The sequence below is a fragment of the Camelus dromedarius genome, chromosome 24, assembly GCF_036321535.1.
Source record: "Camelus dromedarius isolate mCamDro1 chromosome 24, mCamDro1.pat, whole genome shotgun sequence".
Taxonomy (NCBI): domain Eukaryota; kingdom Metazoa; phylum Chordata; class Mammalia; order Artiodactyla; family Camelidae; genus Camelus; species Camelus dromedarius.
This window is the reverse complement of record NC_087459.1, coordinates 33120173-33143640: the sequence shown is the minus strand read 5'-3', so window position 1 is coordinate 33143640 and position 23468 is coordinate 33120173. Positions and strand designations below refer to the sequence as shown.

The 23468-nt window shown below is 61.5% G+C and overlaps 1 protein-coding gene across 1 annotated transcript in view; it reads right to left on the bottom strand.

The window, feature by feature from the left end:
- Window positions 1–8596: 8596 nt before the first annotated feature.
- MAD1L1 (mitotic arrest deficient 1 like 1) overlaps window positions 8597–23468 on the bottom strand; it is a 209387-nt gene continuing 194515 nt past the window's right edge. The window contains exon 16 of the mRNA XM_064478169.1: window positions 8597–9037. Coding sequence (XP_064334239.1) covers window positions 8597–9037 — 441 coding nt within the window. The remainder of the gene's footprint in view (window positions 9038–23468) is intronic.

The following is a 23468-nucleotide window of genomic DNA, read 5'->3' as shown; positions in this document are numbered from 1 at the left end:
CTGTGGAGAGTCAAGTGCGGACACCGTGACCCCTAGAGGAGTCACGTGAAAAATATCCAAAGATACAATTAAAAAACTAAGATGTATCAAAAATCAACACCAAAAAATATTCAAATAACCTTAAAATAAGTAGAAAAGAGGAAATGGAATAAAATAGAGAGAAGGCAAACAAAACTCACCACAGAACAGCAGGCCCAACTCCAAATGTATTTGGAAATTACACTGAACATACTAAACGTACTTCTCAAAAGACAGATTCTTACCAGGTCCACATGTGCTTTTTACTAAAAGAGCTCACAGTCTTGGCTGCCAAACAAATCTTGAATAAAAAAAAAAATTGGAATTTTACAAAGTGTGTTCTTTGAATATAAGAGAATTAAGCAAGAAATCAGTAACAGCAAACTACCCCGAAGACCCCCGGCCACTTTGAAATTAAAAGCACACGTCTGGGCATGGCCTGAGTCACAGAGAGCCCTTCACCAGAATTTGAACAATTTTTGACCCGAACAAAAAGGAAAACCTTGCAGACTGGAATTTGTGGGGTGCAGCCCACCCCAGCTCAGACGGACACTTACAGCCCCAAACGCTTAGTCAGAGAGAAGATCTCACACCGGCAGCCCCGTCGTCCACCTTGAGAAGCTGGACGAAGCACAGCAAGGTGCGGCCGGAGCCCCACAGGAAGGAGGTAACGAGCGGAAGAGCAAAACCCAGTAAAACCGAAAGCAGAGCAACAGTCGTGAAAGCCCACGGAACCACAGCCAGGGCTCTGAAAGGACGGCTCCAACGGGCCAATCTTCAGCAAAGCTGACCACAAGGAAAGAGCAAACGCGCAAATCACCAAAGTCAGAAGTGGGGGCGTCGCTGGGCACTGGGCGGAGACGGTGAGACGGCTATGAGGACGGCACAATTTTACGCCACGAATCTGACAACTCAGACATAAAGGACCAGTTCTTCAAAAACCACAAACCATCCCAATTCACCCCAGATAAGAGAGACTGCCCGTGTTCCAGGCTCGGAGCCACAGGCCGCGGCCGATCAAGCAGACGTTCACTCCTCACAGCCCCACAGGCCGGAAGTCGGAGACCAAGGTGCAGGCACGCGGCTCCCGGTGGAGGCCCGACACGGGTTCTCGCCATGTGCTCCCCTGGTGGGAGGTGCGAAGGAGTGTGGTGAGGTCCCAGGGTCCCTTTTTTAAGGGCGCTAATCGCACTCACGGGGCGCCACCCCCATGACCTCATCACCCCGAAGGCCTCGCCCTCCTAGTGCCGTCGCATTAGGGATTAGGTTTCAACATGTGAGCTTCGGGGGGACACCAACATTAGTCCCTGCAGCTGTGACTCATAACGACCTTCCACAAGCAAAGTATGGGCGCCGAAGGTTTTACCAGGGAACCCAGCAGAGCGTTCCAAGAAGAAATAACACCAATTCTGCAGAGTCTCCTGTAGAGAACAGAAGAGGACGGGACGCCTTCCAGACCATTTCATTCACTGCTGATACCCCATCAGACGAGGTCAGAGCAGGGACACTTCAGACCGACAGGCACAGAGACACAAAAACTACTGACCAGACGGCCAGAGAACCCAGCAACACACAAAAAGAAAAACACGCACAGCCGAGGGAGACTTATTTCAGGAGTGCAAGGTTGGTTCAATACTGACATTTTCCCAAACAACCCACCAGGTTGACTGTCTAAGGAAGGAAAAAAAACAGGAGCCTATCAATGGATGCAGACAAGCACTGGTCACCACTCTCAGCAACTACGAGCAGACGGCACCCATGAATAACCCCCGCTGACAGCACACCCCGGTCAGAGACAGGGACCCGGGAGGAGGCCAGGCGCCGGCGCACCACCGTGACCCCACTGTCCTCAAGTCCCAGACGACAGCAAGGCACGAACACGAGACCAAGGAGCAAGTGAGACCCCTACTCACAGATGACGTGGCTGCCAAGAATGAACAAAGAAGCCTTCCTACGGCTGAGCGACCTCAGCAAGGTCACAGGCCACAACCCCGACACAAAAACCAGCTGTATCTCCGAACACAAGCACAGACCAGCGGAAGCGGAAAAGATGAACACACACACTTGACACTTAAAAAAGAAAACATTGAAACACTTAAGGGTGTTTCTAACAAGACACGCAGCTGGCGTGCGTGCTGGAAACTGTGAAACGCCGATGCAACAAATCAAAGAAAACCTAAAGTAATGGACAGACATGTCGTGTTGGGCTGGAAACACTCAGCATCTTACAGGTGCGGATTCTCCCCGAGCTGATCTACAGATTTAACGGATCCCCATAAAAATCCCCGCAGGCTTGTTGTAGATGCAGACATGTGAGGGGCCCAGAGCCAGCGGGACTGGGGCCGTGGTGGCGAGTGGTTAGGCTCCTGCCAACCAAGGGCCGCAGCTCTGGTCCAAAGCCCAGGACACCTGTGACAAGCTATCCTTCCTATCAGGGGGCTGTCACCTGAGGCTGGGCAGCTGCTCCCACCCTCCATCCCCGCAGCCAGAGCAGCTCTGTGCGTGCAGACACCAAGCCTGGACGTCCGATTTAGGACGGGCACCCTCTGCTTCTGGTCTGGCCTTTACCCTGGCGTACAGTCCAGTGGCGCCTCACCCACCCCATGACCCTCTGCAGCCCTGCACGAAGGCCACTCTGTGTCCACAGCGACAGGAATCCCATTGGGATCACCAGAGGCCCTCATGTGCGCTGTCGGAGACCTGAGCACGTTTACCCGTGGTCCCACAGTCTGTGCTGATCTGCTGACTCCGGGTGCCCCAAGGCAGGGGTCGCCGTATCTGCCTCTGCACCGCCTCAGCTGCTCGGCCGGGGCCCAGACGCCAGCAAGCCAGGCTGCTCCCCGCAACACCAGCTCTCGCAGCCAGGGGCCTGGGGTGGGGGGCAGGTTGGCCGGCGAGGTCCACAGTGGGAGCTGGGTGGTGTCGTGGGCAGGGCCTCTGCCGGTGCTCCACCCTCCAGGCCCGTCTTTGGGTTATCGGAGACCCTGGTCAGGGGCCCCCATGTGCCAACGCTTCTGCAGCTGGAGAGGGGTCACAGGTCGGAGCCCAGCAGCCTGGCCCTGTGGCGGGAGGCCTGGGAGGGAGTCTGCTCACACCCGGAGCTTTTCAGGCAGAAATAAATTCGGCCTCCAGAGAGGCTGACATCTCATCACTGCACTCAGTCCATGAGCTAGCAGCCATTCCGCTAGGACAGTGCCACTGCCATCCACCCCCGGGTGCTTGAGAGCCACCAGCCAGGCACCTGGCTGTCTCAAGGCCGCCAGGCCGAGGCTGCTGCCCCAGCTGGGGCTGACCTTGGGCTGCGAGGAGCGAGCAGGCGCTGGGATCCGGCACCTGCCAGCACTTGGAGCCTCGGCCGCCGCACTCAGGGGGAGCACGCGGCAGGCCTGAGGTCAGAGGGCTGCAGAGTTTAGCGAAGAGCAGACACGAGGCCGTGATGACCACAGGCTGCAACCCGGTGGCGGTTCTTGGGGCTCCCCTGCCCATGTAGGGACACTCCCCCGAGGATCCTGGAGACCCACCCTGGCCCTCCTCCGCTTGGCGCCCACAAGGAGGGACCTGGGGTGACCGGCTGACCCTCCTCTCCCGCCCACGTCGGGTCGGCCACCAGCCACTGGCTGCAGCCCCAGCCCCACTCGGCCCCGGGCACTCTCCACCCCGCGGTCCCGGCCCCGCTCCGTCCATGCCACCGCGATTTTCTCTTAGAAGTTACATGGTTTGAGCGCTCACACTTGAGTCTAGGATCCATTTTGGGTTAATCTTTGTAAGTGAGCTAACGGCTGAGGAGTTTTGGGAGAACTTTATCTGTTTTGCAGGTGAACATCCACAGGTTCCCCAACGTTTGTGGGGAAGACCGTCCTTCCTCCGTTTAGCTGCTTGGGCACTTTGTCAGCTGACTCCAGAGATGCGGACGCTGCTGTGCACCTCTGACCCACATGTTTACCTTTACGTCCAAGCCGCACTGTGCTCATTAGGTTATCTCTGTAGCGTCTGAGACCAGGGAGTATAAGCCCTGCGGCTTGGTTTTTTCAGAAGCGTTGTCGACTCCCGGTTGTACGAATTCACGTGCAGAGTTTAGAGCCGACCTGTCACTCCTCACGGGCAGCGGAGCCTCCGTGGCGCGGCGCTCGCCGGCCTCCCGTGGGCCTCGTTTCAGAGCGTCCAGCTGTGGGATGACAGCATCTCTCACACCCCTCAGGTCCTCTCCTCCTCGGGGCCAACAAGTCCGCCTCAGCCAGCCGGTTCCCTTGGTGGTAAGTCCGCTCCTCGAGGAAGCACGAGTGCCCTGCGACCGCAGGAGTGAGCGCTGCCCTCCGGCCCCGCTGCACGCACCTCCCAGGACTCTGCCGGGATCTGATCCACGACAGCCGTACAGGCTGCAGAGCTGGGCTGAGCTGTGCGGCTGTCTCCTGCTGCCTCCTGGTCTCCCCGGGGCAGATGCTTGGGTGTCTGCTCGCGCCTGCTTTTCCATGTTCCTGCCACGAGTGCGGCGGGACCTCTGCTCACAGCCCCCGCCGGAGCCTCCTGACCTCCGATCTCCGTGGTGGCGGGAGACCTAAAACACGACGTGTGAGTTGGGCGCCCGGGGCAGGGGCGGGGTGGCGGCTCTGTGACGGGGCAGCAGGCCCAGGGACCCATGGCCTGCAGCTGTGTGAGGCCGGGTCCACACCGCCTCCGAGACCCTGGATGCGCTGCGTTCTGACGACTCCCCTGCCCGAGGGAGGCCTGGAGGCCCGGAGCCCCGAGCAGCCCCAGCCTGTGCGCTGCTCCCAAGGCTGCTGTCCCGGGCGCTCCTGGGTCTCGGGCTCCCTGCTCTGTCTGCTCTCCGGGCCGCCCCCTCATTCTATGGGGGCGCAGCCTCTGCTGGCCTCGGAGAAGGGGCGTGCAGGAGGTCAGCGTTCTCCGATTGTGACATGGGGACGTGGGGCTGCTCAGGTCTGGGTGCCAGGCTGGAGCTGCCGTCGGCTCCTCTGGGGACGCGGGGGCACCGGCCGCCCGCGCCTACCAGCCTCCCGGGCTGCTGCTGTGCCCTGGCCTGTGACAAGCGACCTACTTTTCCTGCAGTGTGGCCACCCCCTTTGTCCTGGGAAACGCCCTTAGCTGGTGCCGCGTGGCCTGACCCCCGGCCTCTCCCGGAGCCCCCGTGACTCGGACCCCCGGCTGCTCCGTGGATGTCCTTGCCCTGATTCTCCTGCCTGCATCGCACTCTTTCTGTTCTACTCTTCAGATAAACTCCTCAGTTTTATTTTACAAGTCTTCTATTTAGGTTTTCTTTTAATGTTTGGATGTTTTAACTCTCAGAAGTTCATTCTTTTTCATTTCGAAGAATTTAAAGTCTCTTGTTCATGTTCTGCTGGTCTCTCTGAGGATAGTGTTCGGAAGTTTTCTTCACTCGACAGCCTGCTCCCTGCAGGGCACCCGTCCACTGGCCTGCCCCGTGCCGTCTTCCTGTGCCTGCCGACCCTGTCACCTCCGCACAACTCGCAGTGGGCTCCCTCGGCCTGTCAGCTGAGGGCCACCGTGGAGTGACCTGGCGGACTCTACTGGGGCCTCCAGAGTCAGTGCCTTTGGGTCTCCCCAGGCTGGTGAGGTCCCCCCGAGGGTCAAGCCGGCTGCCGGCCTTCCAGAGCGTGGAAGGAGAGGGGTGACGGTGGGGTGGGCAGGGGTGTCTCAGCACCCACCCGCCTCAACCCTCTGCTCTGCCCGTTCACGGCTCTTGTGAGGAACGGTGCCCTGTCCAGGGAGCCTCTCCACCCCAGAGCAGTGGTTCACCCACGTGGGGGCGCACCTGGGCCCCCACAGGCGCTGTGACCCGGCAGGTGTGAGATGGAGCCCAAGGACCTGCACTTCCAACACGTTCCCGCGGAGGCTGCTGCCGGCCCGGAGAAGAAAACTGCTGCGTTTCTGACTCCATGTTTCACTTTCACTGGGAAGCAGGCAGCGGCCCGCTGCGTAGAGCTGGCTGAAGGTCTGGGATCTGCCTGCCTCTTAATTACACTCTCACCCAAGCACCTTAATCCTCCGCAGCTTTGCCGGTCACTCCCCTCCCCCAGCGCCGCCTGCTGCCGATTCTGGGCCTTTGGGAAGTTTTGTGGCACAAACCCCACTGCAGCTACGGAGCGTGCCGCTTCCCTGGGTCTGCTCACCACTAGGCCCACGCCTCCACCCCGACTCCCCGGGTTCCGGCTCTGCCGCCGTCTCCCTCCGCGGGGTCTCAGAGGACGCAGGGCAGCTGCGCAGGTTTAGTCGCCATCACTGCCTGGACACCACGGCCTCGCATCTGCATCCTTCTCACCCCCACCTCCTCCAGCCGCTGGCCACCGCGCGGCCCCGTCTGGCCTGGGCCCTGTCTTCCGGGCAACCCGGGGCCTGACTTGTTCTCCAAGGTCCCTTTGGGAAGCCTCTTAACCCCCCCACACATGTGACACTGAAGCAAGAGGCCGTGGGCTCCTGTCAGGTGGCCCCTGTGAGACTCTGAGCAGCTCTGTCCCCACGACACAGCGCAGCAACCACCGGACGTTAGGAGCGGGACAGGCCTTGTCTGGTAAACAAGCTGTCGTTATGAGATGAGACAGACCCTTTCACGGGGTAAAGAGACACCTCAAGGGGCCCACGTCTGCATTGCCAGCTCTTGAATGTGTCAAGGACACATGGGCAGCTTGAGACGATGGGGAGGGCCTGGCTGGAAGGAACGCGGGGAGGAAACAGGAAACCACAGTGGGGCTGCACGCTTGCGGAGGGAGCTCGTCAGAGGCCTCTCCCGGCTTTCACGGGGGCGCGGGGGACTCCAGCTGGCCAGCTGGAAGCCCACTCCTAGGCCACAGGGACACTCCTCTCATGGTAGTCTTTGTGGCTGAGCTGGGATTTGGCCGCAGGGCCCCCAAGGTGGCAGCAGGGCAGCCAGCGTGGTCAGTCTGACTGGCACGGGGATGGGAGTGGATGCCGGCCTGCTTTGTGGGCCAGGATTCCAGGACCTTCTCTACTGGCTGATGCCCGTGAAAACTGCGAAGTGAGGAGGCGGCAAGAGTAAAAGCAGAAGGACCCACTGAACGGGCGAGGGCGGCAGGCTGGGGTCCTGAGCTCCGGCAGCAACGCTCTCTGCTCCAGCCTGGTGGGAGGGAGCAGCCTGGGACGGGGGAGTGCTGCTCCAGCACGCGGTCCAGCTCCCACCGTGTCTGGACGCTCTGGTCTGCACAGAGTCAGCAATGGTCACTGCAAGTCCTGCACTGAGGGTCTCAGCTTCCTTCTGGCGACAGCGGGGAGAGGCCAGCGCGAGGCGTGAGCTGGCATGTGCACAGAGGGGCCTGCTCCTCACACAATACACCCGTGCTCACTGTCCATAAACGAGGGGAGGCTGGCGAACCCCACCAGACTCCGCACTGAGCCCCAGTGGTGCATGAACCCCACCTCACAGAGGACACTGGGCCGAGGGTCCAGGGACCACGACGGGCTCAGGATGCCACGGGAACCAGGGACGAGGCCTAGAAGGGAGGGAACAGCACCGAGCGGTAGGGACAGGGCGCCGGCTCTGAACCTGCGCCGTCGGGCCCTGGAGGCTCAGCCCCCGCGGGATGCTGGGCTCAGTGTGCAGTTGAGCCCCTGCAGCGGTGAGGCACCGGCGTGGGGAGGCGGGGGGGGGGCTCAAAACTCAGGCCCGGCTGACCCGGAGCCCTCGACCTTGGAGACCCTGGGCCTCCACAGGCCAGGCGCTGGGCGAGGCCGCCCACCACCGCGATCGTGGGGGGCAGTGATCGCTGACCTCGGGCATGTTGAGAAAAGCTGGCTGCACATGAGGTGGACAGTGCAAGCAAGTGGGCTGGTGGGGGTGGGGGTCCTGCATCCAAGACCCCGACAGAGGAGCAATGTAGGGACACACTGTCCAGATGAGGGTCGTCACAGGCGAGGGAGGGACGTGAGGCGAGGGCCCCACACGCTTTCCAACCAGCCTCCAGGGGGCACACACCTGTCACCTTCGCGGGGAGACAAACACACGAGAAGGACGTGGGAAAGGGCTTCACGGAGGAAAAGCCGCCCCCAGACGTGCACGAGGGGAGTGCCGAGAGAACAGCCTCCCGGCCCTCCAGGTGCAGGTGCACGCAGACACCACCAGGGGAGGAGGGCCATCAGCAGACCCCAGGGGCTCGGGGCGCCAGGGCCTCGCTCTGGGAAGGGCCAGGGCGCCTCCCCCAGGCCGCCAGAGGCCCAGAGCGGCAGCAGCGCCAGGCGACCTGCGACAGCAGAGACTGGCTACAGGCACCCCTCTGCCCAACCCGTGGGGCCGGACTGGGTCACTCCTGGGAAAACTGAGCCCCCAAAGGGTCCCCTCCTTGGCACAGATGGGCTGCCTCCTGTGCATGTGCAGCCTGGACGCCCCCAGGGCAGGACTTGTGACCGAGGCGTGGACAGGCTCCAGCGGTCACTGTCCTGCTGGAATGACGAGCCGCGGCCTAGAAAAGGCAGCTTCCTGAGGCCTCGCTCACTGACCCGCCCAGTGTGCCTCCACCACCGCGGGTGCGCCGGGTCCGAGAAACGTACTTAGATGGTGAAAGATGGTCCCTGCTCGCACGGAGTGCTGGGTTCACTTGTGATTAATGGGATGCAGATACACTGATAAACGATATTCATTTGCTTTAGGCTCGGAGGAGATTCCAGCCACTTGCTCCCGCACTGAGCTGTCTGCAGGCCTGGACATCACACGCCTGCCCATCCCCCAGGGTAGACCGGTCCCAGGCCCACCCACGGCCTGGCTGCCGCATGGATGGGCTGGATGGACGGACAGATGGACAGGACAGGACAGGGGCGGGGGCCTACCTGCCACCTCCTTGGACGAGGGCAGGCCCGCGGCGGCCTCCAGGTCTGCGGGGACAAGGCCGCCTCGCTCCAGGGCGCGGACCAGCTCCCGCAGCCGCTCGCACTCGTCCTGCAGCTGCTGCCGGCCCTCGTGGAGCTGCTGCCTGGCTGCGCGGGCCGGGTTCAGGCGCAGGTGCAGCACCTTGGTTCTGCTCTGGTCGTAGTCACCCTGCAGGACCAGAGGCAGGAGGTCAGCGCGGCTCGGCCTAGAGGAAGAGGCTTCCGTGATCACGACAGAAACCCTGGACACCCTCATCTGGTGCTGCTAGGCCTGGCTTCCACCTTGAGGCCCCGCTCTGCGGCCCTGAGGACTCCCACCAGCCTGGGGGGTCCCATCTTTCCCCCTCGTCCTCTGGGATCTGCTGAGAGCAGCCCTGCTTAGCAGCCAGCATGGAGGCCGTGTCTACATGATCTGCGGGAAGCTCCCCTGGGGGACCCCCCTCCCCCCAGTCTGGCCGGTGGCTCCCGAGGGCAGGCACAGGGTTGGGTTTCTGCAGACCCCTGGGCCCTGCATCCCGGCCAGGAGGAACATAGGTGGGGTCTAAGGCCTCTGGAAATCCAGGCAAGTCTGGCCTCTCTGTCCACCAGCTCCTGGGGCCTCCGACGAGGAAGGGCCACCGCAGGTCAAGGGCTGAGCAGGGCCTGAGCCCTGCGCCAGGGGAAGGTCTGGGGGCCGGCAGGGGATGCCTTATGTGTCCCTCCCACCAGGAACCGAGAGAAAGAGAGAGAGGGAGACAGAGCAACATCCCCCGATCTGCTGGCCTGGGACCCCGGCCTGCCTCCCAGCACGGGATACTGAGCCAGCTGAGGGGACGTGGTCCTTCCAGCTCCGACACAGAGCCCCTCCTTGACAATCCACCCGCCCACTGTGGTGACTCCAGCCCACACAGCTCTCCTCTCTTCCGGGGCAGCGGCGGAAACCGCGTCCTTTACTCTGATGGTCGAATCCTCCCGGAGAGAGGCTGGATGTGGACACCTCTGTTCACGTGCAGTCCCAGCCCAAGAGCTTACGCTGCGGGGGCACCGTCCCTCCATGTCACTGCAGATCAGCGTAGCCACTACCTGCCTGCCCTTGGCCAGCCACCAGCTCAGAGCCCACAGCCAGAAGGTGCCCCCAAGAGGGAGGGAGGGGAGTGTGGAGAGGCCCACGGGGCAGAGAGAGGGTGGGAGATGGGGAGGGTCCGGGCAGGCCCAGCCGAAGGCCGAGGGCTGGCGGCTGGCTCTTCACGGGTTTCTGAGAACCTTGTAAAACCTCAAAGGATAAAGAGACATCCTGTAACTTCGAGAGAATCACAGGCTGTTGGGGCTGAAAGGCATCGTTCTTTCATCCAGTTTTAACAGTCTGGAGACACAACCAGGCGTGTGAAGTCCACGCACCCTGAGTCTGCCACAGCCTCCACGGGCTGGAGGGGTCCCGGGGTGGTGCCAGACTCGCACCCTGGGTCTCGGGCCAGGAGGCAGCAGGGAGAGGACAGACAGACAACCTCTGCAAAGGGCCAGAGAGCAGACGCGTCAGGCACTACCGGCCACACCGTCTCTGTTCTGACGGGTTGGCCAGTGGGGGACCGAGGATAGAGTGTGCTGGGCGCCGTGGACACAGCCCCACCCACACAGCGCCCTCCCAGGTCCCCACGCTGCTTTTCACCCGACCTGGTTTCAACCCTCCGAACATGGAACAACAGAACCATGTGGACAGACACGTCCCTGGGCCACCTCCCTCCGCCCTCCTCTCGGGCCACAGAGCAGAGGCTCTCCAGGTTCAGGTCTGGCTGTGCTGACACTGGTATCACCCCCGCCTCCCAGGACTCACCTGCCGACGCCCCGGGAGGGCCCGTGCAGGGAGCTGGATGCACAGCCTGACCCTGGGGTCACCGGGGTGCCCTGGACAAGTGCAGGCCTTACCAGGCCTCAGGGTCCTCATGCCAAGCAGGTGTGGGGAGACGGGGGGAGTCTGGACGGCAGGGCCCAGGGGCAGGGTGCTGCCCTGGAAACGCAAACACCCCGTGGGCAGGAAGCAGAGCCTCCGCTCCCACCCGGACCGAAGTCCCTGACAACTGGTTTCCCCTTGATGAGAATGTAAGAAAGGAAATGCTTCGACGGTTAGAGGATTTAGGGCTTAACCAAACCAAACCAAACCAAAATGGGGAGAAGACAAAATGGGGAGATGCTCACAGCTCTGCTGACTTGGGAGAAATGACAAGTCTGAGCCCAAATGAGCGTCCAGCACCGGGAGGCCAGGACCACCAGGCATCTAGCAAGGGTGGTACCCTGGGGTTTGTCACAGCACAATCGCTCCCCCAGCCAGGGTGAAGCTGCTCTGGTCATAGGGAGGGAAGGGTCAGCCCACCCCAAACGGGCAGCCGGGGCACAGCAGGGACCCTCCGGTCAGCCCATCAGCTGTGCTCGAAGCTCGTGAGGACCAGGGCGGGGTCGTCCCAGCCTGGACACAGCGGCTGCATGCTGACCAAACCTCGGCCCCTGGGCAGCGGCTGAGATGCATGTGCGCTCAGTAAAGAAGGCAGGCAGGAGGGAGAAGGTGTCCGAGGCTTCTCGGTGGAGAGAAAACTTGTCAAGTGAAACGGAAGCCACAGCAGGGCTCCTGGTCACAGGACAGCCTCTGCTCACCCCTCTGTCCTGTGTGTCACTGGAAGGGCCCAGCAGGGCCGGCAGGCAGGGCTCAGAATCCTGGCCCCACCACGGAGATGAAAAAACACAGGCCAAGGAGACAAGAAGGCCTGGCTGCGATGGCGGGAGGAAGTGACTGGTGCGGCTGGGGCCACGCCCGGGATCATGGGCCTGAACTGCGCAACGGGGCCCTCGGGGAGCTCAGGGTGGCTGAGCACAGCCATCAGCTGTGTCTCCAGGCCGCTCCAGGAGCTGCTCGGCCAGGCGGGGCTCGGCGAGGGAGCTCCCCAACGAGGCCAGCCCTGCAGAACTGGACCAGGGGGGTGTCACACACCCTGCGAGCAAAGCCGCTGGTGAATCCACTCTGAGGAAGAGCCAGTGAGCCTCTTCCAGCTTTACGTTCAAACTGAAGAGCGAGCAGCAGGCAAAGCCGCCAACGATGCCCTGGCTCTGCTCTGCTTCCGCCTCAGCCGTCACACCCAGCCTGCAGCCCCACCGCCAAGGCCAGCCCAGGGCGCGCGGAAATGCTCCCGTGGGCAAACACGCTCCCTCCAAACGCACAGAGGGTGGCCGCTCCCGGGAGACGTTCCTGAGCATGCAGGGCAGAGGGCAGAGGTGGCCCACGAGCAGCAGGAAGGTCACGGTCACATCTGCACACCCAGAGCTGCTGGGACTTGGGGCAGAGGTCACTTTCGCCCCCTTGCTCTGCCTCCTGGCCGCGTGGCGTGTGGGGGCTGAGCCTGCAGGTGGAGCGCCCCCAGGATGAAGGAAGGAGGCCGGGTCCTCCAGCCCAGCAGGTTTGCTGGCTTGAAGCTGCACGGGGCCCCCAAGAGACCAGCAGCGTCACTGTACGCCAGTGAGAAATAGGAAGCCTGCTGTTAGAAGCCACCGTGTTTTGGGGTGTCTGTCACATGGCAGCAGGTAGCCGACACGACCTCTAGAGGAGGTTCCAGGGGATGAGACAGAGCCCCAGGACCTGACCGGGGCCACCAGGGGGCCCAGGCCCCACCACGCAGGAGGCAGGCTCCTGGCCTCTGAGTCTCTCACTGCGTCCTGGGTGACAGAGACAGGACGCCTGCCCTGGGTCCCACTATGGCCGGTCTCCACAGGACTGAGGGCATCCACACTGCCTGGGGTGCAGGTGGGCGCCCAGGCTCCCCTGCAGGGGCGGGGTCCTGCCTCCTCACCCCGACAAGGCGCCCACTCAGAAAGCCCCAAGCTCGGCATGTGCGGACCTGCCACCATCGGCCCCGCCCCGTGACCACGCTCGGTCTGGAGGCCGACAGGCAGGGCTGCTGGTCCTGGGGGACGGGGGCCACCTGCTGCCCTGTGCTCTGGCCTGGTCCGCATCCTGCTCTGGGTGGGCACTGAGTGCTGCAGCCACACAGCCCCTGCTCATCTACCACTGCTGCACGGGAGCCGCCAGGGACACGCCTAAGCAGCGCCCACGAAACTCTGCCTACAGAAGCCAGCAGCCGGCCGATCCCGCGTGTGGCTCCTGTGGCCGACTTCCGGTGGAAGAACTGCAGGAAGAAACCGGAGAATAAACGCCCTCTGGGAGGGAGCTCGCCCCCATGCCGCTGGCCGGGGCAGCAAGGTCCCACATCCCGGGCACCCCCTCCAGGTCCCAGCCCTCAGGCCGAGTGGAGCATACTTGCAAACAAAGGCAATGTGAGTCACTGAAGGAAACTGAGAAGGGTCTAAGCAAACGGAACAGCACCCGCATCCGAGGATCAGAAGACAACAACACTCTCAAACTGATCTCCACACCCAACGCCACGCCCAGCAGGGTCCCCGCCGGCCCCCTCCTGGGAACCTCCTGGCTGGCTCTAGCATTCACGTGGAATCCCAGGGACTGGAGCAGCCAGGATACTGCTGAAGACGGAGGGCAGTGGGGGGAACTCACACTCTTGACTTCAAAACTTCCTACAAGGTGACAGTGGCCAAGACAGAGCAGTGCCGGCACAAGGACAGTCACAGACCCCCGGGAGCAGACCTGAGAGTCTGGAAGAGACCCCTGCGTCTATGGTCAACTAACGATCTCGGGGGCGCCAAGGTGGCTCAATAGGAAAGACAGCCTCGAACTCTGCTGGGGCAGCTGGACACCCACGTGCAAAAGCGTCATGCTGGGTTCTCACCTCACACCATATACAAAAATGAACTCGAAATGGATCAAAAACCTAAACATAAGAGCCAACAGCATAAAGCACTCAGGAGAGAGCACGGTGTGAGGCTTCATGGCGCCGGACGTGGCCTTGGGGTCTTCGACATGACAGTGAGAACCAGGAACAGAAGGAAAAGTAGACAGATTGGACTTAACCAAGACGAAAAGCCTCTGCTCCGAAGCACACCACCAAGGAGGGGAAGAGAGAGCCCACAGCACGGGAGAAAGGGTACGCTGACCATGCACCTGCTGAGGGACTCGCCGCCTGAACACACGAAGAGCGAGCTCTTACTCTCGGTAACAGCGACGACACTGGGTAAACGACCTACTTTAAGAAGACAAAGGATCTGAACATCTCTTTCTCTAAGAAAGATAAACAAACGGCCAAAGCACACAAAGCTGCTCAACGGCGAGGGCATCAGTGACAGGGAAACAGAAATCAAACCACAGAGACATCCCTTCACACCCACCAGGGTGGCTGGAAGGAAAAAGTCGGACCCGTGTCGGCGAGGAGGGGGAAGTCGGACCTCCTAGACCGCTGGTGGGGACGCAAACGGTGCAGCCTCAGCGGGAAACGGTTCCTCAAACAACTGAACAGAGTTACCCTGTGTCCCAGCAATTCAACGCCTAGGCACGAACCCAAGAGAAGGGAAACACACGCCCTCACAGAGACCTGCACACAGACGTCCACAACGGCCACTCAGATGTCCAGGAACTGACGCACGCAGGAACAGAGTGGTCCAGGCACCCGTGGAGCATCATCCGGCCACGAGAAGGAGAGACGCACTGACACCCGCCACAGCGTAAACGATCTCGGAAGCACGATGCTCAGTGAAATAGCATCATGAGAGACCACGTGCTACATGACTCCATTCATGTGAAACGTCCAGAGCATGGAAATCCTCAGACACAGGAGGCAGTTCAGTGGTTGCTCCAGGCTGGAGTCAGGGTGGGGGGCAGTGGGGTGACAGCTGAAGGGTGTGGGGTTTCTTTGGAGAGGATAAACCCGGTCCACAATCGTGTGGTGACGGTTGCTCATTACCTGTCAAGGCGCTAAACCCACCGAATCGCGCGCTTCAAATGGCTGAGTTCTATGATATGTAAATCGTATCTCAATAAAGCTGTTTTTAAAAAGAGAAATGAAAGGAGAAAAGGGAAAACAAACAGAAGGATGTGTGGACACTCCGTCTGCTGCTGGAGCTGGAGCCCAGCCGCACCTCCTGACGCCACCATTGTCTCAGCCCTGGAGGCAGAGAAGGGCCGGGAGCCAGGGGCCCAGCAGGGAGCGTGTGCTTGGCGCGGCCAGGCCTCGGGACACGGGCCTGCGGGGTGCAGCTCCAGCCAAGCCCACCAGGGAAGCCTGGGCCCTGACCACCGCCATCGTGTGGACCTCCGGGGTGCAGCCTGGCCCTGCCCGCGGTCTCCTCACCCCACAGCTCCTGTGACACGAGGAGGTCGGGTCACGATCCACCTCGGGGGCCGCTCCCTGGCCTGGCCCATCCTGGCTTTCTGGCCTCTGCTATCAAACCACTGTCCGGCGTCTGGGCTTTCCATCTCCCTCCCGCATGGCCAGGACTCTCACCCACTCCAGGCCCCACTGCCACCTGGACCTGCCACCACTTGCTGCCAAGACCCCAGACTGAGGGCAAGTCTTGGCATCTGGCTCTGACTGGCTGCCTTCCCTAAAATGCCCAGCAGGAGACCGGCCAGCCCACCCAACTCAGGCCTGTGTCACCTGGGTCCTAGGCACTCAGGAGCCTCTCGAGTCCAGACCACACTGGACGTCCAGGAGGGGCCTGCAGGGGCACCCCCTGGGTGGCCACTGAGCAGTCAGAGCAGGACGATGCTGGGGGTGGGGGCGGCCCAGGGGCCCTAGACAAGGCTGTGAAAGCCCCAAGGGGCTGTGCTTCGCCACAGGCCCCGCCATCTGGAACCTTTCACACTGTGCTCAGAAGTCAGGACTGAAGAGTCATTCTGGCCAGACGAGGGGGAATGAGGTTGGCCGGTCCCCCAGGAGTCTGACCGTACCTGGACGGAGGAGCGGTGCTCACCACAGGTCCAGTGTTGGAGGGGACAGCCCCACGGCCCAGCTGGGCTGGACACGGGCACCTTGGGACCCAAGGATGCTACCCAGACCCCATCCTCCCCCACATGGGGGACCCATGAAGCTGCCATGGGTCAGGCAGCTGACAAGGCCACGTGGCCGGGTCACGTGGGAGCCCACCCAGGGCTCTGCTCTCTGCACCACCCCTTGCAGAGCAAGGAGACCTTCCCTCCCTCCCTCCCTCCTTCCTTCCCTCCACACAGGAAGCACGGCCCCGGGGGAGGAGGGAGACACAGGTGCCTACCGCCAGCCAGGCGGGGGCCCCGTGAGGACAGGGCTCCATCGCATCCCGGGATATTGAGGGGAAGCAGGGCCTGGCCCACAGCGTGCACCCTGTCACCCCGCTCAGAGGGGCCAGTGGTGACATGGCAGCAGTAATAGCACAGCCCCCACGGGCCTCCTCCTTGCTGTTCATCTAGTGTCTGTCACCTCACGACCTGGCCTGTCTGTAACTGCTCACCTGCCTAGGACAGGGCGGTGCATGGGACGTGTCAAGCAGACGTCTGCAGAAGGAACCCGGGATGATTACTAACGCCGTCCTGTGGCTGTGACACCAGAGGCCCAACTGGGACGAGAACCAGGGAGTGTCAGGGCCAGGCTGGCAGGCGGCCTCCCGCATACTTGGCTCTGGGCTCTGCTTTGGGCCCAGTCGCAGGGGAAAGGGTGCTGGCCGGCCGCCCCAAGCACACAGCAGAGGGCCCAGGGGGTCTGCGGCACCGAGTGAGCATGGCGGGGGGCTGGCGCTACTAAAGCAGATGGAAGAGCACGAACAAATCTGCTGAGATCTGCTGCCGATGACAGCTTTGAGGAAGAAAGGGGAAAATGGCTATAATCTTCTGCTAAAAATTTGTTGCCTTGTTTGATTCACAGCTGAGAAAACTGTTGAGACACTGACGAGAATCTCAAAAGGAAAAGTTTTGAACCTTCCTTTGATGCACTGGTGCAATTGCTGGCTAAACAAAAACACCCCACTTGCTGGGGGAGCGGAGAGCTGTCCCCGCCGGTGAGCGCGGCGGGTGCAGGCCGGGCTGCAGAGGGACACTGGGGCTGGGGGCCATCAGAGCCCGGGGCCCTGCTCTCCCTGCACCTGACCCGGCAGGGCCAGGGTCCTCGGGGGGGTGTCACCACGGGTCTCTGTGGAGACAGGAGGGAGTCTCAAGTCCAGAGGAGGCTGGGGGCTCATCCAGTGACCAGCATGCCCAGGCCAGGGGCCCGAGGGGACAGCCGCTCCCGGGGCCCATGCTGCCTGCCTCCCTCTGCTCCATGGATGCATTTCCTTCCTTCGCTCAGATTGCACGCAGGCTCAGGCGAATGGCCACGTCCCCCTGCATCCAGGGCCAGCGCCACGTCCTGAGCCCCGCGGCAGCTGCCTCAGCCTGCTGGCAGCCCGGGGCCTCAGCCCCGCTCTGCGCAAGAGCCAGGGCGTGAACTCGACCCGTCAGGGACTGTGAAGCCTAGTGCGCTGGACACCTGTGCTGAGGTCAGGCCCCGGTAGCCCTGGGGGCCCGTGGACGGCCGCGGCCGCCCCCGGCTAGGGAAAGGCTGCCGCCTGGGGAGGGGAGAGGGCCTGCCGTGCATACTAAGAGACCCCGCTGGAAGGAAGCGGAGACGCGAGGAGAATTAAAAAGCACAGTTAAATAACCACCGGTCCTCATGCATATTTATAAATCACCCGGCCTCAAAGCTAAATCAATCTCTCTCCTGGCTGAAGGGAGCACAGCTCGGGGAGAAGAGCGGGGAGCCTGGGGTGGCTGCGGGCCTCCCAGACATGGAGAGCAGCCCCCCCAACCAGGAGCTGCAGGCCCGCCTCCACGCGGGCCCAGGGCAGGAGCCCCTGCCGCCCAAGAGCTCCGTGATCTCGACCTTGGGCAGGTCCCTCAGGCCCTGGCCTCCAGCCTACGCCCCTCACGGGCTGACTTTCTCTTTCTCTGGGCACTTGGGGGGCTCCAGGGTTGCTCTGGGCTCTGCAGCCTCAGGCACAGGGCGGCCCGGTCCGGGGACAGTGCGCTGGCTGCAGGTGGAGAGCTCACAGGGCAGCACAGACAGGCCGGACCCCATAGACCTCTGGCACCCTGAGCAGCTGGCCCACCTCCTCACTCAGAGGCTGAGGAACTGAGGCCCACGAGGCTGCCCTGGGCCGGTCACGCGGGAGGCGAAGAGAGGAGAGGCCCAGGGCCGGAGGCAGGAGGGCTGGGGAGGAGGACGGGCCAGGGTCCCCCACAGAGGGAAACAGGCGCCCTGCCCGCAAGCCTCCTGCCCCGGGCCACCAAGTGGGCCGGTGACCACACGGGCTGAGCCCCCCGACCCCTCCCCTCCGTCTCCCCTCGTCCGCGCTGCAGAGGCTTCTTTCAGAGCTGGGCACCCGGCACTCCCCTGGGCCGAGGCACCTCACTAACACGCACGCGTGTGTGGCCCGCCCCTCCCTACGGGCCGGCGGGGTCTAGGAGGGGCCTGGAAGGCCGTGTGTGCTCACGGTGGGCCCGGGCCTGGAGGGACCAGGCCCTGCAGCTGCCGCGGGGCTGGTCTTGAGGAGGGGCACTCCTGAGCTTCGTGGTCACTGAACCAGCAGCGTGAGTGGGGGGCCCTCCAGGCAGCTCCAGGAAGGATGAAGTCTTGGGGAGCAGCGCCTGCCAGGCCCGCACCTGTGGCAGGGCCCTCCTCACGCCGCCCTCCAGGCGACTGCCTCTGCCAGCTCCAACCTGGTGCCAGACAACACAGCAGGGCGAGGGGGGCACCGCGCGGGCCCCGGACAGACAGGTGACCTGCAGGCTGCGTCCTGGGGCGGTGCCGGCCATGCCGGAGGAGGGCTGTCAGGGGTGGGGCCTTCGCCCAGCCACCTGGGGCCCGCCGACCACTCTCACCACCGACACAGGCGCTGGGCTCCTGCCAGGTCTCTGGGTGGTAACAGAAGTAGCCAAACAAAAGCCTTAAGATTTTTTTTGAATTGTGGTAAAATACATATAAAGTAAACTTTGCCACCTCAGTCACATTAAGTATCATTTGACACTAAGCACATTTACACTGTGAATGTGCAGCCGTCACCCAATCGGTCTCCAGAACTTTCCATCTTCCCAAGCTGAGACCCTGTCCCCGTCCCCCAGCCTCTAGCCCCAGCCTCCACCTCCTGTCTCTGTAACTCTGACTCCCCCAGGGACCCCGTGGAAGTGGGATCACCCAGTGCCTGTCCTTCCGTCCCTGGTTCACTTCACTGAGCACCACGTCCTCAGGGCCCCTCCACGACGTAGCAGGCGTCAGTTTCCTTGTTTGAAGGCTGAGTGATACTTCACTGTGCGGACAGACCACACCTGACTGCTCCCCCATCTGTCACCGCACCCTGGGCTGCTGTGAGCAGTGCTGCTGTGACACAGGTGAGACCCGGCTCTCAGCTCTTGGGCGCTGCACACCCTGAAGCAGAACTGTTGGGTCAGGGGGTTCAACACAGGAGCTCAGTGACAGTACCTGTGGGGGGACACCTTCAGTTCTTTTAGAATTTAGTGTTCTGTCCATGAATCCCCTCCAAGACCCCCTTTTTACAAGAACGGTTATGTCATTGGTCAGCTTTCCTTTCTTGTCAGGGCTGCCAGGAAGCTCAGCTTTACTAACAACATTAGCCCCGATGGTCGGAATGTCTGGGATCCGCTTCTTGCAGGCATCAGGGTAACGCTGCCAGGAATTCTTTGTGGAAAAGTGGAATCTTATTAAACAGATGTGGTCCTGGAAAACGTTCAGATGATACTCAGACTCAAGGAACCCATGTTCCCGGGACAATCCCAACTACTGGGAACCTGCGGGAGTGGACAGGAGTGCATGGTCCTGCCAGGCCCTCACGTAGCTGCTCCCACGGACCTCCGGCACAGTGGCTGCTTCCTTCTCTTCCCGTCACCATCGAGCTGGTTATGTGTCTGCACTGAGTCCAGTCCCCACAGAACGCAAGCTCGTGAGTGTCCACCCCCCGCTGTCCCCTGAGTTACAGCAGTGCCTACAGTGCAGGCCGAGCCATGACGGGAGGCGTGGAGCCCAGGCACCCTGCAGGCCCCAGGGCTGCCTGCTGACCCAGGACAAGCCAGGCTGACACACTCTGCCCAACACACAGAGCACCCGGGGAACCCAGCTGGACAAGGAAGGGCTGCCAAGCTGAGAGAGCCCGCGGTCCAACCTGCAGAGAACAGGAGTGGGTACGGCCCAGCAGGACCCCTGCCGGCGGGCCCCGAGGTCAGGGCCACCAAGCGCAGGCCTCTGGGCCAGAAGCTCCCTGCTCTGAACAGAGCCTGCGAGAACAGGGGGCATCACAAAAGGAGTGCCAGGCCTGGGTCAGGAAGACGGGCTGCTCCTGGGGCTCCCCGTGGGGCTCTGGGCCTGGGTTCGGGCACAAACATGTCGGGGTGGCCGGGGAGACCTGCCCTTGGGCTGGGGCTGCCCCACGTGGACCGCCCTCCTGGGCACCCAAGCTGCACGTGGCTGAGCGGAGCTCTGGGGGTGAGGGGGTGCCAGCCTGCGTCTGCAGAGACCTCCTTGCCCTCTTTCCCAGGGAGGTGAGGCTCAGAGGCACAGGAGGCACGCGGTAGCGAGGGGACCCTCATGTGGAACCAGCGCACCACCCTCCACCATCCTCCCCCGAGATCAGCGGACAGGAAAGTTCAGCTCGGCTCAAGACGACCGCCACACAGCACTCCTGCCAGGCCTAGTTTCTAGGTGTTTAATGCGCTGGGTTCCCGTCTTTTTCATGCAAACACTTTGCAAGGACCACGTGGAGGGGTCACCACCACGCCCGCAGGAGCTGAGCAGGGCTGGGCCAGACCGCCGAGGGCCACCGTGAACAAGAGCCCGGGGCCGCAGTCTGGGGTCCGGGTGCACCCAGCAAGGAGGTGGGCGGTCGGGGTCCCGAGGTCCCAGGGAACCAGAAGGGGCTTAATACTCAGGACACATCACTCTTCCCATAAAAAAATCCACAGAAGTCAGCGCCTGTGGAAACTTCTCCACACAAACGCACATCAGTGCTGGCTTTTCCTGTCTTCGGCTTGAATGAGCAGGAGCAGCCGGGAGCCACCCCGCCGGGGGAATTTTTCCTTCACTAAGCGTCTTGTGCTACACGTAACACTCAGGAAGGCAGGCGGTGCAGCAAGACCCTGGGACCCCAGCCCCAGCGTAGCCGGGACAGAGGGCACACACATCACTGTCAGGAGGTTAGGGCCACGCCCACCCCCCATCCGTGGCGCTGGGACTCCAGGCTGCATGCAGTGCAAGGCGGTGGGACTAGGACCCACCGACAACGGACAAACCAGACGACCCCACACTGACAAGCAAACTCAGCAGGAAATGTGTGCAGCAGAGACGCCACTGTAAGACGCCCCCGTGGGAGACACAGAAGGACCCTGACCCGCAGAAAGACGCAGTAACGTTCTCGTGTGCAGAGGGCTACGTCCCAGAGACAGCTGACCTCCAAACCTCCAACTTCTCACTTCAAGAAATCCAGCAAATTCTACACTCACTGGGAGAGGGGAGCTAGACACGCTGATTCCAAAGTTCATATGAAAATGAGCAAGAGCTGTTGGAAAACCCGGAAAAGAAGAGTTACAGGGGGAAGAGGACAGGGCACCTCGGACACAAAGGACCTGACACAGCGCGACCAGCGCACGAGAAGGTAGGACCTCAAACCAATGACGAGAGATAGGCTCTCGGTCGTGGCTGGGGTGCCAGGAGGCCCTCTTAAAAAACAGGTTGGTATCACGCTTCATGCCTTACAAAAAGCAAAACCAAATTTCAAATCAATCAGATTTAAAGTAGAAAATGAAGCCACCACAAAACCAGAAGAAACCATGAGAATTTTTTTATACCTTGACATATAAAAAGTAAAGATGTGACCCAAAACCCAGAAGCTACAAAGGAAAAGGCTGTAAGTTCATCTGTATAAAATACATTTAAAAGTTAAAAACTTCTGCTTGGTAAAAAAAACAGCACAAGCAAAGGCAAAAGACAAATGATAAATTGGGAAAACATATTCACAATTTGAAACAAGACGAGCTCTGCTCCACAATATACAAAGACCTCTAAGAAATCAACAAGAAAAGGACTAACAGTCTATTCGAAAAGTGGACCAAGGATAGTGACAGACACAAATGTATTTAAAACCCTCACTCACGTACAATAAAGGACTGAAATTAAAACTACACTGAGCTCTTCCTCTTCACTTGCTGGACCAGAAAACCTCCAAGTCTGAAGCCATGGGAAGAAGCACTCTCACAGGTGCTGGTACAAAACCGTCCCACCCCATTCGTGCTGTGCCCCGACACGCCACTGGGTCTGGAAATGCAGGTGCCTGTTAATCCCACCCTCGCCTGGAAGTCTGTCCTACACACAGGCGTGCACACACTGGAAGAGCCGCGTGCAGACGGTCACTCGACACTGCCTCACTCGTGGTCACAGAAGAGGCACTAACCTCTAACCACTAACAGGTAACGGGTTAAATACGTCATGGCACACACACCCATGATGCACCACACACTGCGTGACAATGAACAGGGCACCGCGTACTCATGGGAAACACCTCCTTGACGCACAAGGTGCAGAAACTGTCTGCAAACACCGTCTCTGAGTTCACAGGGGGTGGGCGGTGAGAATCTGTATTAGGAAAATCCACCAGCTTGCAGAAGCCCCCGGAGGAGAGGAAATACACAAATGCCTTACACATGACCGGACCAACCTCATGACCTCAGCTCCCTTCCTCCTCGTTTCCCAAATAAGGGAGCTGGGACACGAAAGGTGACGTGCCCAGGGCTGAGCACGTGTGAGGCAACGGGAGGAATTCACACCCAGATGTGTGTCCTCCAGAGCCCGCCTCCTGGCACCCTGCCCTGCAGCCTGCATTGCCCACACGTGCCAGAGCATGGGCGCCCCGGGAGCCAGGCCAGGGCACCACCCGGGGGAGCACGTGCACAGGACCATGCACAGGTCCCGGGACGCGGGCATTGAGGCTCAGAGGAGGGGCGGCACCTGAGCTGGGCCCTGGAGACGGGCAGCGCCCACAAGCAGGCGGGGGGGCTCTCTAGACAGAGCAGGTGGCGGGGCCAGTGTGGGAAGCCAGCTGGGGCTGTGGAGGGGACTGCCAGCACAGCTGATTCTGCCATGATGGCGGGGGTGGGGGGCCGGCCCTGTGGTGCTCACACAGACACCCCAAGCTTTCAGGGCAGAACAGGACCTGCTGGGCAGAGAGCACCTGACCCTCGATGGGAGGGATAGAGGTGCAGCCTGGGGAGGGCACGGGCTTCGGAGCTGGGGCACAAGACGGCGTCACCTCTCGCCCTGTGGAGACCACCGGCTTCTGTGGCATGGGCTTCATCTGCACAGTGTGAGTGGCGCTCCTTCCTCAGTGCCCACGACATTAAGTGGGGACGCCCAGGAGGGTCAGGGTCAGGCCCAGCAGTGCTCCGGTGCTCTGTGCCCAGAGGGTGGGGGGCGGGGGGCCCCTGTGCTCTGGCCGCACAGACAACACCAAGGAAGCAGGTGCTCAGAGCGACATCAGCCTGGAGAGCAAGGCCTCCCCACCTGAGCGAATACCCAGAACAACCTCTAGGACTCACCCCACGCCCGGGCACCCCAGCTGTCCCCTCCAGGGAGCAGTGCCCAGAGAACTCTCCAGAAGTGTAGGCCAGTGGCCATCAAGAAATAACGTGTCCAGTCTGGGGGGGGACATGTTCAAGCCCTGGTCAG